This window comes from Primulina eburnea, chromosome 1 (assembly GCF_022965805.1).
Source record: "Primulina eburnea isolate SZY01 chromosome 1, ASM2296580v1, whole genome shotgun sequence".
Lineage (NCBI taxonomy): Eukaryota > Viridiplantae > Streptophyta > Magnoliopsida > Lamiales > Gesneriaceae > Primulina > Primulina eburnea.
In genome coordinates, this window is record NC_133101.1 from 25335448 (window position 1) to 25350343 (window position 14896).

At 36.3% G+C, this 14896-nt stretch overlaps 1 protein-coding gene across 1 annotated transcript; it reads left to right on the top strand.

The window, feature by feature from the left end:
- The first annotated feature begins 11489 nt into the window (after positions 1-11489).
- LOC140829533 (actin-2-like) lies at positions 11490-14381 on the top strand. Its single transcript, XM_073192829.1, has 5 exons — positions 11490-11672; positions 12727-12796; positions 12862-13255; positions 13345-13958; positions 14047-14381. Exons 2-5 carry the CDS (start codon positions 12737-12739, stop codon positions 14110-14112), a joined length of 1134 nt encoding a protein of 377 aa, XP_073048930.1. The 5' UTR covers positions 11490-11672; positions 12727-12736; the 3' UTR covers positions 14113-14381.
- Positions 14382-14896: the final 515 nt, after the last annotated feature.

A 14896-nucleotide genomic window follows, 5' to 3' on the forward strand; every position in this document is an offset into this window, starting at 1 on the left:
TCTGCCCTATTTTATTTTGGACTATATATATATATATATATATAAAAGATTTCATGTCGTGATGCAGTTTTTCGGCGTCGATGGTATAATACTATATAAATACATTCCATATATTTTGATTAACAAGGCGAGAGACTCGCAAACAACGCCAGAAACTAATGCTAGCTCAACAGTGCCTATAAATGAGATAAGACCCAAAGCCGAAGCCCCTGACAATGGAGACAGGGAAAAGTAAGTGTTCGGCGAACTAATTTGTGACTTGTGTTTTATTGATTTTTACGGTGAAAACATTTTTATTTTAATAATATTTTATGGTTTGATTGAATTATGACATTTATTTTATATGTATATTCATGTAAGCTACGTAGATAAAGTCCTTGAATATGTAAAAAGTACCATGAGTTTTACCTCTCAATGTTAGATCATGAAACTCATTAAGAAGTGTATCGTATATTCTAAACATGTTTTTAGTCGACTCAACCACTTAAAAAAAGAATAAATATCGTTTGAGCTTGAGATTAGAATATGTGATTAAGCGTCATGTTTCTTTGGTAAAGGTATGAAAATGTCCGTTCATACAGATGAGCGATCATATGATGATGTAATGAACAACCTTCCATCAGACTGTTCAACTGGTTATCACTTATCGAGTGGAATAATCTACGGTTGTGGTTCTACAACTGAAACGTCCACTACTTTTAAACCTTAAAATCCTACTAATTTTATTTTATTTTTTACATAAAATTCAAAATTCATATTTAAAATGACTTAACATTCCAACATCCAAAAATAATTTAACATATAAAAATTTAAAATGCATAAAATCCTAACTCGTCAATTAACAAAATTATACGTCAACCATTAACATGATCACCACTAACTTTAAAATAAAGTATAAAAATCTCTAATTAAATTATTAACAAAATCTTTAAAACTTTGACTATCAAGCTAATGAGGAAAATAATGTCTTTGGGAGTATATTGCCGGACTCGATCCACTCGAGCGTCAGAGCCTCCTCCAATCTCATCCTCACCTACAACATTCAAACCTAACGAGTCTACTGACCCAGCACGTTCTAAACATGAGTAACAAATAATACATATACAAGCACATGCATTAAAAATTATTTAAAATAAACTAGCATAAATTTGTAAGCATCATAAATCGTCAAATCATAAAGTTTTTCATCATTTATCGTTTTGGCTGAAGTTTAATCATTGAAAGTTATTAGATGTATCATATGGTCGACTGATCAGTCTTAGCTCAACATTGCGCATGGGGACGAACATTAGGCACCGACGTAAATGGAAATACGATCGTTGGGCTCCATCTAGGGCCTTCTCCTGTAAACGGGCTCCATCGGACCTTCTGCCTCACGATATTCCCAATAATCATATATCACATCCTTTTTGTCACAGTCAATTCACAGCATTTAAAATATCTTTTTTTCTTTTTAATCATAAAATATCGCATCCTTTCCAAATTCTTAAAATAGCATTTTAACAGTAAAAATTGCACAGTTTTTTCATAAATCATAAAATCCCATATATTCATCATAAACGTTTTAAAATATCATTTAGCATACGTTATAATTCTCCAAAACACTGCCGAACCTTTTTGTACTACCCATGTGTAAATTGACCGTTTTGCCTCTTGACTCAAAAATCCTCTATTTTTATTTTTTTTCACTTTTATTGACTCGATACTATCCCAAAAAATTATTTAAGCTTATATTTGACTTCTAATATTTTTATTTAACGTGAACTCGAGACTCTCGATTTATTTTCTTAATTGAAAAGCGTAAAGCGTTTTAATCCGGAATTAACTCAAAACTTAATATTTTTCTTCCCAAACATTAAACATAAACTATTCATACCTAAACTACACTCATGAACCATGAATCGACCCCCCGTGGACCATGATTCGAACCGCTTCTTCTCCTAGCCATAAAACTGAACCTTAAACCCTAAGACAAGCCCTCACCTCACTCGACTCGAGCCACCTCAAACCAAACCATTTCTAGACCCTCCAGGACCTAACTGACCTAGACTAGTACCAGCACCTGGCCAGCCCAATCCCCTGCCACCAGCGCACACCTATCCTCTTATTCCCAAAGTCGCGGCCCTCATCCTACTCGAGCCACCATGGACCATGTTGCACCAGCCCGAGCCCTGACCACAGGCCACCCTCCCTAGACCCTACTAGACCAGCCTAGGCAATCACTAACCGAGCCGCACACCACCTTGAAGAATCCAGCCGACACATGAAAGTGTGAGAGTCCTTGTGCGTGTGGACTCCCCTTTTGCCGCAGCCGCCGAGTCCAGCCATGCTAGGACTCTTCCTAGCATCGAGTCACGTCCAACATAGGTCCCTGCCCGAGCCCTGGCGCCCTGCTCCTCCAAGCCGTAGCCTTCCCCCAAGAGAAACCCTAAAAAAACCCTAGGTTTGTTGCCTTCCTTGCCAAGCTCGGTTCCAAAACACAATTGTCCCCTAACGACTTTTTCCGTCCCTTAACACATCCTATTGGCAGCATGTCCTTAGGAATCATAACGTTTTTCAAAAAACGTAAAATCATCAAAACTTTGAAAATAATCGCCAAAACATTAAGAGATTTGTACCTCATTATTCATGCAAAAATATGTAAAACAAGAATAATATGATTTGAATGGTGCAGTAAAAGAAGTTTAGAAGCGTGCCTTTACAGTTTTAGAACGCTCGAATATGCGATCGTTAGCAGTGGGTTGCGACTGGAGACGAACAGGCGATGAAAACTCCTTGATTTTTCCTCTCCAAATTTTCGAAAATATTGTGTGTTGTGTGTGTGATGGACGGCTGAATGGGGTGCCAAAAGCCCTAGGTTTCTATTTTATAAATGTTGAAATTTGCATGTTAATCGGCTTAGGTTTTGGATCTTTGTATTTAGGAGCAATTAGACATACTGATCTTAGGTAATTTAGGCCTAATAAAACCTATTTAATTGTAAAATAAAAGTTTAAAAAATTTATTTTTCAAAAATAAAACTTTTGGTCCTTTAAAAGTCCATCGTTTGCCAAAAACCGGCTTGCCGGATAAAATCGAGCTCGTATCGTAAAATAATTTGGGCTCCAACATTTTTAAATTTTTTTAATCATATATAATCATATTATTAAGCCTAAAAAATATTTTATCTTGGTCGTCTCCGATTTCTTTTCCCCAGCATATTACAATAAAATCTTTAGTTTTCATGAAATCATGCAATTAAACCTTGAATCATATATTATGTATCATTTGAGAATTTAAAATAAATTAAATAAAATGAACAAACAATTTATATCATTTACATGCATGTGATTTGTGTATACTGAATTTTTCGGGCGTTACAAATCTCCCCCTTAAATAAAATTCCATCCTCGAAATTTTCCTAGTCTTGATTATCGAAAAGCTTAGGTTCTCCATTCGCTTCATACTTAAACCACTTGGCTTAAATTTTGCACTCTATCACGCTTTCGCTGCGTACTCTGATATGACATCTTCTATTTTATATATTTATGCCAAATTTCTTGATGTCAAGGAACTCAAAGATTTAACTAACTCTACATCCCCTGTCAATAATAAATCCCAAGTTACCTTAAGTTATATCATCTTCTCAAAAATTACTTACTTAATTGGCTCTTACTTAAGTAATCCCGATCGTATAAGTTATTTTACCCAAATATATTCATATTTCCAAACACATTTTCGATTCATAAGTATAATATCCATGATTATAGAACCCTTAATGACTGACACTTATTAAATTCGCATTTCTGTATATGCCAAACATATTGTCCTTAACCTTATCACCAATTCGTTTTCTCACCAAGCATTCCAAATACTTAAACGATTCAAGCCTACCGAATTACCGTTCCACATCATGATTAGATTCTAAATCCCACTATCCAATTGAACACTTGTATGAAACATCGGAATTCAAGATAATGTCCTATGACCTTACACTTACATAATCTTAATGCCCTATGAAGAAAACCTTTATCCACTTTCCAATATAATTTTTACTCTTAGTATCGTGTAAAAACAAAACTTATTGTGTTATTCTTTCCTCGATGCTTATCTATATTTTGTGACTTATTTCACGTAAGGTAATATTCTAATTGTTCTCCCAAAAGGTTGAGTAATTTCCTTATCCCGGAAATGTCATTCCTTAACTTATTGTAGTCAAGATAATGCAAGCTTCTACATATCCCAATTTAAGTGTTTAACATTCCTAAAATCCAAACTCAATATTCACAAGGTAAATCCTTGACCCAAAAATAATATTTTCTATATTGGAACTTGAAAATTTATCCATGAGGCTTCAGTTCCATCTATTACCATAAATCTCATAGTCCGCAGAACCTAGCATTCATAAAATAATAATTATTTACCTAATAAAATTTAATATATAATCCCAATGTATATTTCCAATTGGTCCCAAAATAATTGTCTCATATTAACAACTACACTCTTGATCACCAATTAGAACTTGGATTCTCAATTTCGTAATCTGAAAAGAATTAACTATTTTATGACACTACAAGTTGTTTCTTAATAACTTTAAATATTTCCCTAAATGAATTCATCATTTTAAGGTTTAGAGACAAAGTTCAAAAATAGAGGTTTCTAGATCTTAGCAATTACAACAATTGCAATGTCAATCCAAAATGAAATTCTTTCTCTTAACTTACTTCCTCAATTTTCGCAATTACCTTGTTTAGTCCCCAAATAATATTTTTCTCAAATCTTGTAAACTGAAGCTTACGAGAATTATACGAACTCCGATATTATTAGCTTGTATTCCTCGACTCCTTCATAACATTACTTCAATAATTTTGCCTAATATCCCAATATACACGAATTCCGTTTACTGATTTCCTCCCTCCGTCATTTGTCCTCTTTATCTTACTTAAATTCTGGAATCTAAAGTACAAAATCCCAAACTTTCCGATACCATAGCAATCATTGAACCCAACGGTATTTGTATCTTACGATAAAACCAAAAATAATAATATTGTCGATTAAATCTTTTTTCCAATATTTAAATTCGTTTTTTTCCACGACATACACTTATAACACCTATAATACAATTGTAATTCTCTATAATCCACTATGATACTCAAAAATTATTAATTCGACACATCTTACTTTCTCATCAAAATTGCTAATACCCATAGTTCTCGTTCCTCCTAGGACATCCCCATACTTACATATCTGTCTAATTTCCTCAATCGCAATTCCTTACTTAACCCTTAATTTGTAATTTACTTGCTGACTATATTCAAATAGACCTTTTTATTTTTCAGTAAATTTCAACATAAATCCAAAAAGTTATCGAATTATTCGATTAAGGCAAACTTATTGCATTCCTAGCTCCTCAAACTACCGACCTTAATGCAAAACGGCTCCCATAGATTTCGAAAATTTCTCAAATGACCCCATAATTCTCCTAAAATTTGAAATCAAGACCCAAAAATTTCCGAATTCTCCAATTTACCCCCAAAACTTTCGTATTTTAACCCTCCAAGTTTTTAGATTCATACATAAGCCCTCTAGATTTTCGAATTATAGCAAAATCACCCTCAACATTTTCGAAAAATTGCATATTTTAATTCAGTCCCTAAGATCACGATTGCTTAAAATTCAACCCATATTATCAAGTTTGAAACATGTTGTCCTAAATCCCCAAGTTCAATTCGTCTCAACTTAATTTTAGGTAGTGAAAAATTTCGAGACACAAAACCAAATTCTCTCACGTGTCTGAAGCATAACTGTACACATCGTCCAAACCACGTAATCAACATGAAATTAATTAATTTTTTTTAAATAGAACCTCAACATGAATTCATCAACTATATATTGTCTTCGATTCCAACGGTCACATTGAATGCATTAAATGATTAATATCTGTTGAATCGTGTTTTAGTCCATGTAGATGATTTTTTCTGATAGAGATACGATGTATCAGACTTTTCTGTTTCATCTGTTCTGCTTTCGTATAGTCTGTCTGCTGATATTCAAATTGAAACTGATGACGTGTCTAACTGATCAGGAGTCAAACTGGACGATTGATCAGTTTAGCTGGTTTATATCAGTTCTAACTGATGTCCTTTCAGTTTGAGCGTTCTGCTATCAATTCAGTTTTCAGTTACACTATACTAGTTGACATTCAGTTCTGCTCTTTAGTTTTGATAATATTCAGTTTTTCCATTTTCAATTTATCAGTTTGAGACTTATTAATATTTTTGAGAACTTTAGTTTACTTCAGTTCTAATTGGTCTATTTCAATTTGATAAGTCTTCTTCAGTTCTGAGATCAGCTACATTTTTTCAGTTCAGTTACTGCTCAGTTTGGGTCTTCTGTTCGGTTATCGATCAGTTTGTCAAACTCTAAAAATTATACTTTTCGACATAAGGATAGTTCTTCACTGTATGCGTGGTTAGTCGAGCTTCTTGTTCATAAACTGGTAGAACTATAAATGGAGTGGAGGAAAAAGGTTGAGCTTATGTAGAAGATGGTTGAGGAACTGTCTCTGGAGCCTCCACAACAATTTGTTCAAAAAGTGAGTCAGTTGTAACTAGTCTAGATGAGATCTGAGCAGCAGCAGCTTTGTTGAAATCCTCAACTGGTGTTGGGCTGCTCGTCTCTACTAGAATGTGAAGCTTCTGTCCAATCTCCCTATTTTTTATTTTGAGCTGGAGAGTGATGAGATCATAATCCAATTGTTGAAAGACCGCCCTGTCGGCATACATTATAGGTCCAATTGGATCATAGTTCTTCTTCAGTTCAGCAATTACTTCAGTCAGCCGCTTGATTCTCATCAAATCGAAGAAGTATGGTCTTTTTTCCATTGCTTGGACGACTGATGTGGATTTAACTGCTGAATCCAGTTATATAAATCTGTTAAGGACAAATTTCTTCTTCACCAGCTTGGCAAGGGTGATAGTTCTGAACTATGCCCATTCATTGTAATGTTCAATCTTCTTGCCTATAGCCTCATGAAAATAGCCTTGATTTGTTGCGCACAACTGAACTATTTTCATTCAATTTGTTATTGTACACACATTTAGTACGCAAAATATATTTTGAAAGAGGTCTTGGAACTGAATTCTAGACATTGCTATGAGTAAGCTGATTTTACTCTTCTTGCATATCATTTACCCAACTTGGATCAGTTAGAGCTTCATCATTTTTCTTTGGTTATAATTGAGATATAAGAGTAGAGTGTACAAATAAATTAAACATTTGTTTTCTAGTTTTTACCGGATCAGATAGGTTACCTATTACCAAATCATATGGATGATTTTTGCTCCATCTGTAGTTTGAATTTGTCAAACTAATCTGCATAACTGGTTCTGTTTGCAACTTACAAGTTTCTTCTACTTCAATTGGAATGAATTCAGTTTGGGTTTGGATATCATCTTGATGTTCCTCAAACTGATCATCGGCAACTTCTTCATGTCCAACTAGTTGATCTACCACTTCAGCTTCTGATGTTTAAAGGAAGTTTCTGACAGCGTGAACTTCATCTTCGCTGTCATCCTCCAAACTGATATATGTTAAGCGATGGGTTATGAAGCTTATAATTTCTAATACTCATCTCACCTCGATTACACTAGGCTATAGGGTTTTCTCTCTATCTCAGCTAAAAAGCCCTGATCACGTCAGGTTTATCTCACCTCGGTTACATCAAGCTATAAGGGTTTTCACTCGAATTTAGATCAGGGGCTCTGATTACGTCAAGTTCATCTGGTCACATCGGCCTATAAAGGTACTCGGAGTAAGCTTATGCCGATCTTAATAAAGTCGATGATTATGCCAAAATGAGCATGATTTGTCTCTACCCTATAGGTATACGCAGCCGATCCCCTGTTTATCAATTTGGTCAAGCTTGCCGAGCCCAACCCACCTCTCTTACATTGGTCTTTACAAGTTTAATTGTTTAACTATTTGGCCGAGCTCCCTGATCCTGACAAACCTGTCCTACATTAACCTTTATAAGGTTAATTGTTTAACTGTTTGGCCGAGCACCCTGATCCCATCCGACATCTCTTCCGTTGACCTTTACAATCTTAATTGTTTAAGTATTTGGCCGGGCTTTGATACATTGACCTTTACAAGGTTACTTGTTTTATGATTTGTCCGAGTTCACTAAGCCCATCCGACCTTACTTACATCGTACTTAACAAAGGCTACATTTTTTATTGTTTTAGCCGAGCTCGCTCATCTTGTCCAAATGCTCGGTTAAATCATGTTGGTTTAGTCGAGCTCCCTGAGCTCGAAAAACATCTTATACTCTTCTAAATTAATTGACTTATTAAAATATCTATGTTTAGCTAAATTTAAAATATAGAAAAAATTACGAAGTAAAAAATGAAAACACTAGTACAAGTCTACTCAAACGAGCCTAATGCAACTTAAAATTTAATTTTTACATGTTTACATTTCAGGGGGCATTGAGGACCTTATCTACATCAATAAACTATAATGGGGTGCCTTCAGGAGGATAGAAAACAATTTGGAACTGACCTACGCAACCATCAAATCTAGCATTGAGGAAGCTAAGGGCTTTGAACCCAACAATGTGCCAAACTCCTCTGACTGCAAGAAGGCCTCCTTGAAGTCCTCCGCTCCTTTATCTAGCTCAACCAGGACAGACTCTACAGCTTGATGAGCTTCTCCCAGCTCTTCCTTCACCCCCTTTAACTTTTCTTTGTAAGCTTCTAGGCTCACCTTGGCCAACCAGAGCTCGTTCTTTAGTATTAAGATTTCAGCCTCAAAGCCCTGATCTTATCTCCCTTTCACGCATTTTAGCATTGGAAAACTCCTTCTCCTGTTTGATCCTAAGTTGAGCCAACTTATGTTCTAACTCTACGAAAGTAACCTAAAAGGCCTTTGAGTCCTCGCTGTATTGATTCCGAAAATTTTGAGCCTAGAAGGACATCTCAGTGTGAATAAGGGAGGTCTGCGGAAGCACAAGCAACATAAAATCAGACTTTAGAAATCAAAAGTAAAAAATGTCCTAGCTAAGCTTAACTCGGCCATGGCACTGTTGGACCTCAACGTGAACTCGGCCCATCTTACTCTATGAAGATATTCAAAAGAAGGTAGGTCCCGAAGCACTATGCAAGCTACGTGCGGTGTGGGTCGACTCCCACAATGTAGAGCTCATCCTGATACATGTCCAAGAGACTGGCACAACATCATCCAATGAGAGCATGGACAAGGCCATCCGATCTTACCTGGTGAACGGGCATGGCTTCATGATTGATGGGTCAAGTCTCAACGGACCCTGCAGCCTAGTACTAAGAGCATGGAGTCACAGGTTCTCGCCTCTTCCTAGATGAGGACTCCTGAAGCTCTTCACCACTAGGTCCTTATGCATTCGTAGGGTTCTCCTTATCAACTTTGTCTGTCCCCACCTTGGAATTCCCTATCTCTTCGTCACCCGAGTTGGACCTTTGCTTCTTTCTCTTAGCAGCTCGATGAACTGAAGCATTCATGAATATTCTTGCTACACAAATTATGAAGCTCGGTCAGTATGTTAATAAAACTAATACTATTGGCGGAACAAAAATATGGTGAGACTGTAATTAACATGCCTCATGCCCGCATCACCCCGGAGAGAAATATCGGCTAAGTTAAGAACAAAATAACACAACAGGTCATCATCCAAGAGGGTGGGTATGAAAGCGCCTACCCCGTAAAAAGGTAACCTTTATGAAAGCTCGAATGGGAGAGGGAAGTTCATGAAGAACATCACACTAGTAGGAGCATATCTCCCAGGAATCAGAGAGCTTAGCATAAAAATTGTTTTTCCAGTTCATTTTGGAACATAGAACACACTCAATGAAAATTTTTTTGGGCCTAGCAGAAAAATAAAAAAGGCCCTCCTCAGTCCTCTTTGGGAGGAGGAAGTTAGAAAAATAAAGCAATTGTCCTAAAAAAACCTAAGACCTTTAAAAGAATTATAAAATTACGAAGGCTTTGGTAGGAGTTAGGTACTTAGACTTGGGGAAGGAAATTTTGTAATCTGAAGGGGCGTGAGATAGAGCTCTCAGTCAATTCTCATTCGAGGCATCCAACCAAGAAGGGTAAGGATAATTCCAACTATACCTAACCAAATTCTCAGCCTCGAACAAACCAAGTTGGTTCTAAAGTAAGACGTCACCTTCGAGATCTAGATGGGAACTGAGCTCCTCTTCTAAAACGGGTTCACCTGACCCACCAGGTATGTCGGTTCAGGGATCATATTTATCCATTTCGCGGAAGACCTCCTCAGAGGTTGAAAAGGTGGAACGATTGGGAGATGTCAGAAATAAGATTTACCTAAGTAAGAACTGAAGAAGGGTCGGGAAATTTGAGAGAAAAAGACTAAAAATGAATGGGCCTAGTTGTGTATTTGTAGAGGACATGTTCAAGATCTAACTGTTGAGCGGATGGATACGATCACCTAGAAATAGAAAGAATTTACCATTAAGGTAATGATGAGTGGACTTTTCACATTCAGGTCCCGGATCGTTGAGCGGTCAGAGCCCCTCATCTGTCACCTCACTTTAGGCTTAGGTTTTTCTAGAGCTTAGATTATGCGAACTTTAGCTCTTTCATGTCAGCAAGGATGGGGGAGGGGACTTGTGTTACACAGTAAAATAAGTTCAACTCACTCTCGATATCTAGACAGTTGAAGGCCCAATAACTAGCCAATGACCAGATTATACCCGAAGGTCATTCGAGAGCTAATCTTAGGCCCAATCAGTCGACCTGCCCCAATATCCATAATGATGATTATGATACTTGTATCGCCTTTCCAGTCGACCCTCTACCCGACCTATCTACGTATGCCTATTTAACCAAGGTGGGAATTTCTTGTATCGAGCTCCCGGGTCGAGCTTTGGGGAAGGCCTTTATTGGCTCACTACGCGCTCAAAGGATTCAGATATCAGATTGACCCAAATTTAGATTTACAAATATCTTATCCAAGGAAGGCCTTCGACAAGTGTAGTTATTTTTATCAACATCAAATGACAAAATATTATAGTTTTAATTTAATGCACACTTACCGTGTCCCACCTACTTATCCACCCATCATGTTTATTGCTAAAGTGATACTCATATAGTATATAATAGGTAAGTGTCATCAATAATATATATATATATATATATATATATATATATATATATATATATATATATATATATATATATATATATATAAACACAAACACGATGTACAACAACATATCAAGAAGGACAAAATAGTATATAGACATGTTGATATATATATATATATATATATACACACAAACACGATGTACAACAACATATAAAAAAGGACAAAATAGTATATAGACATGTTGATTACTTGCTCTCCCCTATGTTAATGCCTCGTCTAAGTTAGAGATGTGTCAACCTCTCGAGCCGTTGAATAAGGTGCCGATTCAAATTATTTTTGGAACACTTGGCCAATTGAACGTAAGGGAATGCATTTATGGCAAATCAATATGTTACCTTCCGATTCATTTCAGTTTGCTATCTCCATCATCCCACAAACAAAACCCACGCCCCATACTCCGTAAAAACTTTCCAGAAAGTCGCAAAGAAATTAAAGGCGGATTTTTCGCTTCCGTGGTTCGTCTTCCTCGTCCAAAAAGAGTATTCTGGTACTGCGAAATGCTGCTTACTTATGTTTAATTATGGGGTCTGAAGAATGCTCTGCTCTGTATGTGCTATTTTGTCGTCTTGGAACTGGAGTTCTCGTCGAAATTTTTGATGTGTTCGATGCCTTTAAAGGGCTGGGATCGTGTCGGGAGAATTCGACAGGATAAAAAAAATGACCTTGCTTTTTGCAAACATACTCCCAGTTCACACACACACACGCACACGAGGTGTTTTGGTTCTGAGAAAGAAAATATATATTTATTATTGAATATTGGGTCCATAGTGATGATAGTTTTGTGATGTAAATTGATGGATGTTAACATGTTATGTTCTGTTGCTTTTGATCTTATTGTAATTGAATTGCTCGGTATTATGCATATATATAAATTATTTTTCTTATTAATAATTTTTTCATGGAGACTGGAGTTATGTTTTTTTTATGTAAAATTATATTAAATTAGGAACTTGAGGGGTGATTTTTTATAAACTTTTTTTTTTTATAGAAAGATTGTTTGATTAGGATATTTTCTTGATTTTTAAATTTTTTTTGGTGTTTTGTAATAACTTTCTTGGATGTTTTGATTGGAGTGATGTAATTGTTTTATTGATTTTATCCTGACGTTATGCATGGATGGTTATTACACACCCATCATTTATTTATAGTGTACTGTATATTTTTATTAATTTTAAATTTTAAGAATTAATATGGTGCATTATTAATGAGATGTATTTTAGAAAAATATCACAGTATTTTGGTATGGCTAAGGACTATTATTTACTGGGATATGGTATGATTAATTATCTAGATTTCTCTTGGATTATATGTATATATATATATATATATATATATATATATATATATATATATATATATATATATATATATAGATGCTCGATTTAGTTTATTATTCGAATCCTGTTTGTACTTGTATTTTCATTTAATTAGAAATATTGTTTGCTGACATATTGATATGCTTATTCTGGTGAATTGAATCATTTTCTCGAGCTCTTATCTTAGGACTTATCATATGTCTTCCACAATCTTTCCTTTTCAAGGTTGTAAAAAATGGCTGATGTTGATGATATCCAACCAGTCGTCTGCGACAATGGGACTGGAATGGTTAAGGTTCGTAATTCAGCCCGGAAGATGATGATTCCGGTTCGTATTTTTGATAATTATTTGTGATGCAGGCAGGATTTGCTGGTGATGATGCTCCGAGGACAGTGTTTCCCAGTATAGTTGGGGTGCCTAAATACACAGGGGTGATGGTTGGAATGGGACAGAAGGATGCTTATATTGGTGACGAAGCTCAGTCAAAAAGAGGTATGCTTTTCATCAAATATCCAATTGAGCATGGTATCGTGAGCAACTGGGACGACATGGAGAAGATTTGGCACCACACGTTCTACAACGAGCTTCGTGTTGCTCCGGAAGACCACCCGGTACTGCTCACTGAGGCCCCACTGAACCCGAAGGCGAACCGTGAGAAAATGACTCAAATCATGTTTGAAAACTTCAGTGTCCCTGCTATGTATGTAAGCATCCAGGCTGTGCTGTCTCTCTATGCTAGTGGCCGTACCACAGGTTTGTGTTCTGTTTTTTTTTTTTAATTTCCTTCGGGTCGAAAACGGTTCTTTGTTTGATGATTTTATGCTCTCTTTTCTTGTATTAAGGGATTGTTATGGATTCTGGTGATGGGGTTAGCCACACTGTGCCAATATACGAGGGCTACGCACTTCCTCACGCAATTCTCCGTCTTGATCTCGCTGGTCGTGACCTGACTGAGCATTTTGTAACAATACTCAGAGAAAGAGGTAACAATTTCACCACCGCTGCCGAACGAGAAATCGTTCGTGACATGAAAGAGAAGCTCGGTTACGTTGCCCTCGACTACGAGCAAGAGATTGAGAATGCCAAGAACAGCTCTGCCCTAGAGAAAAGCTATGAATTGCCAGACGGGCAAGTCATTACAGTTGGTGCAGAGAGGTTCCGGTGCCCTGAAGTCTTGTTCCAGCCATCCCTTATAGGCATGGAAGCTTCCGGAATCCACAAAACGACATATGACTCGATCATAAAGAGCGACATTGACATCAGGAAGGACCTCTACGGAAACATCGTGCTGAGCGGTGGATCGACCATGTTCCCTGGCATCACGGATCGTATGAGCAAAGAAATCAATGCACTTGCTCCCGCTGGTATGAAGATAAAGGTGGTGGCTCCTCCAGAACGGAAATACAGCGTGTGGATCGGGGGATCTATCCTTGCTTCTCTGAGCACATTCCAAAAGGTAAATTGTGAATCCCTTTTTGCTCGAATTCCATTCGAGTCGATTTTCAAGACTTTGTATTTATAGTTTCTTTGAAATGTGTATGCAGATGTGGATAACAAAAGATGAATACGATGAATCGGGTGCCGCTATCGTTCATCGGAAGTGTTTCTGAGTGAAAATGTATAGAGGACAGTGGTGCACTCTACTTTTACTTTATCTTCGACATGGTAGAAGAGCCCTTTTTAACTCTTTACTTCAGTACTCTCAAGTCTCAACGTGTTTGGTATTTTCAGAGGACAGTGTTAGGAGATCATAACATGTTAAACTTTGCTTTAATAATCAATTGACTGAGAATACTTGAAACCATCTTGGTGCTAATCTTGGTATATATGATAAAAAAAACAAAAATAAAAAATTCCCAATAAATGGAGATAGATTGCAAATTCGACTATACTTATAAATAGTCAGTCATGTATTAAAAAATGTAAAAAAAAAATCATTTTTGCATTTTGAGCATATACATACTTCCACAAACATACATCTTTTGAGTATAAGAAGGGCCTTGTGCATGCTCCTCTAACAAATTGTGGCACAAAAGAGTAACTTTACCCACACACATCTTGAAGCACTCTGTACCCTATTATAAATCTGGTTCTTCGTTGGGGTTTTCTGCTTGTTCTTTCAGCAATAATCATCTAAGTTTTGAGAACGATTGAAATGTGATGATTATATTTTTGTACATATTAAAATATTTGAATTGTACATTTATCATCGACTATGTCATTTGATAAAATTAAGAAGTGTTGGATTTTACTATTGGTATGAAAGTCAAATTATGCATCGGATTTAATCCATGAGTTACAAATTGGTACAGTTATTGGCCAGGATGATTAATGGAGAACAACAGTTGTCCGTGATGAGAGAACAAATATCGAATGGCAACCAGTTCTCTCAAC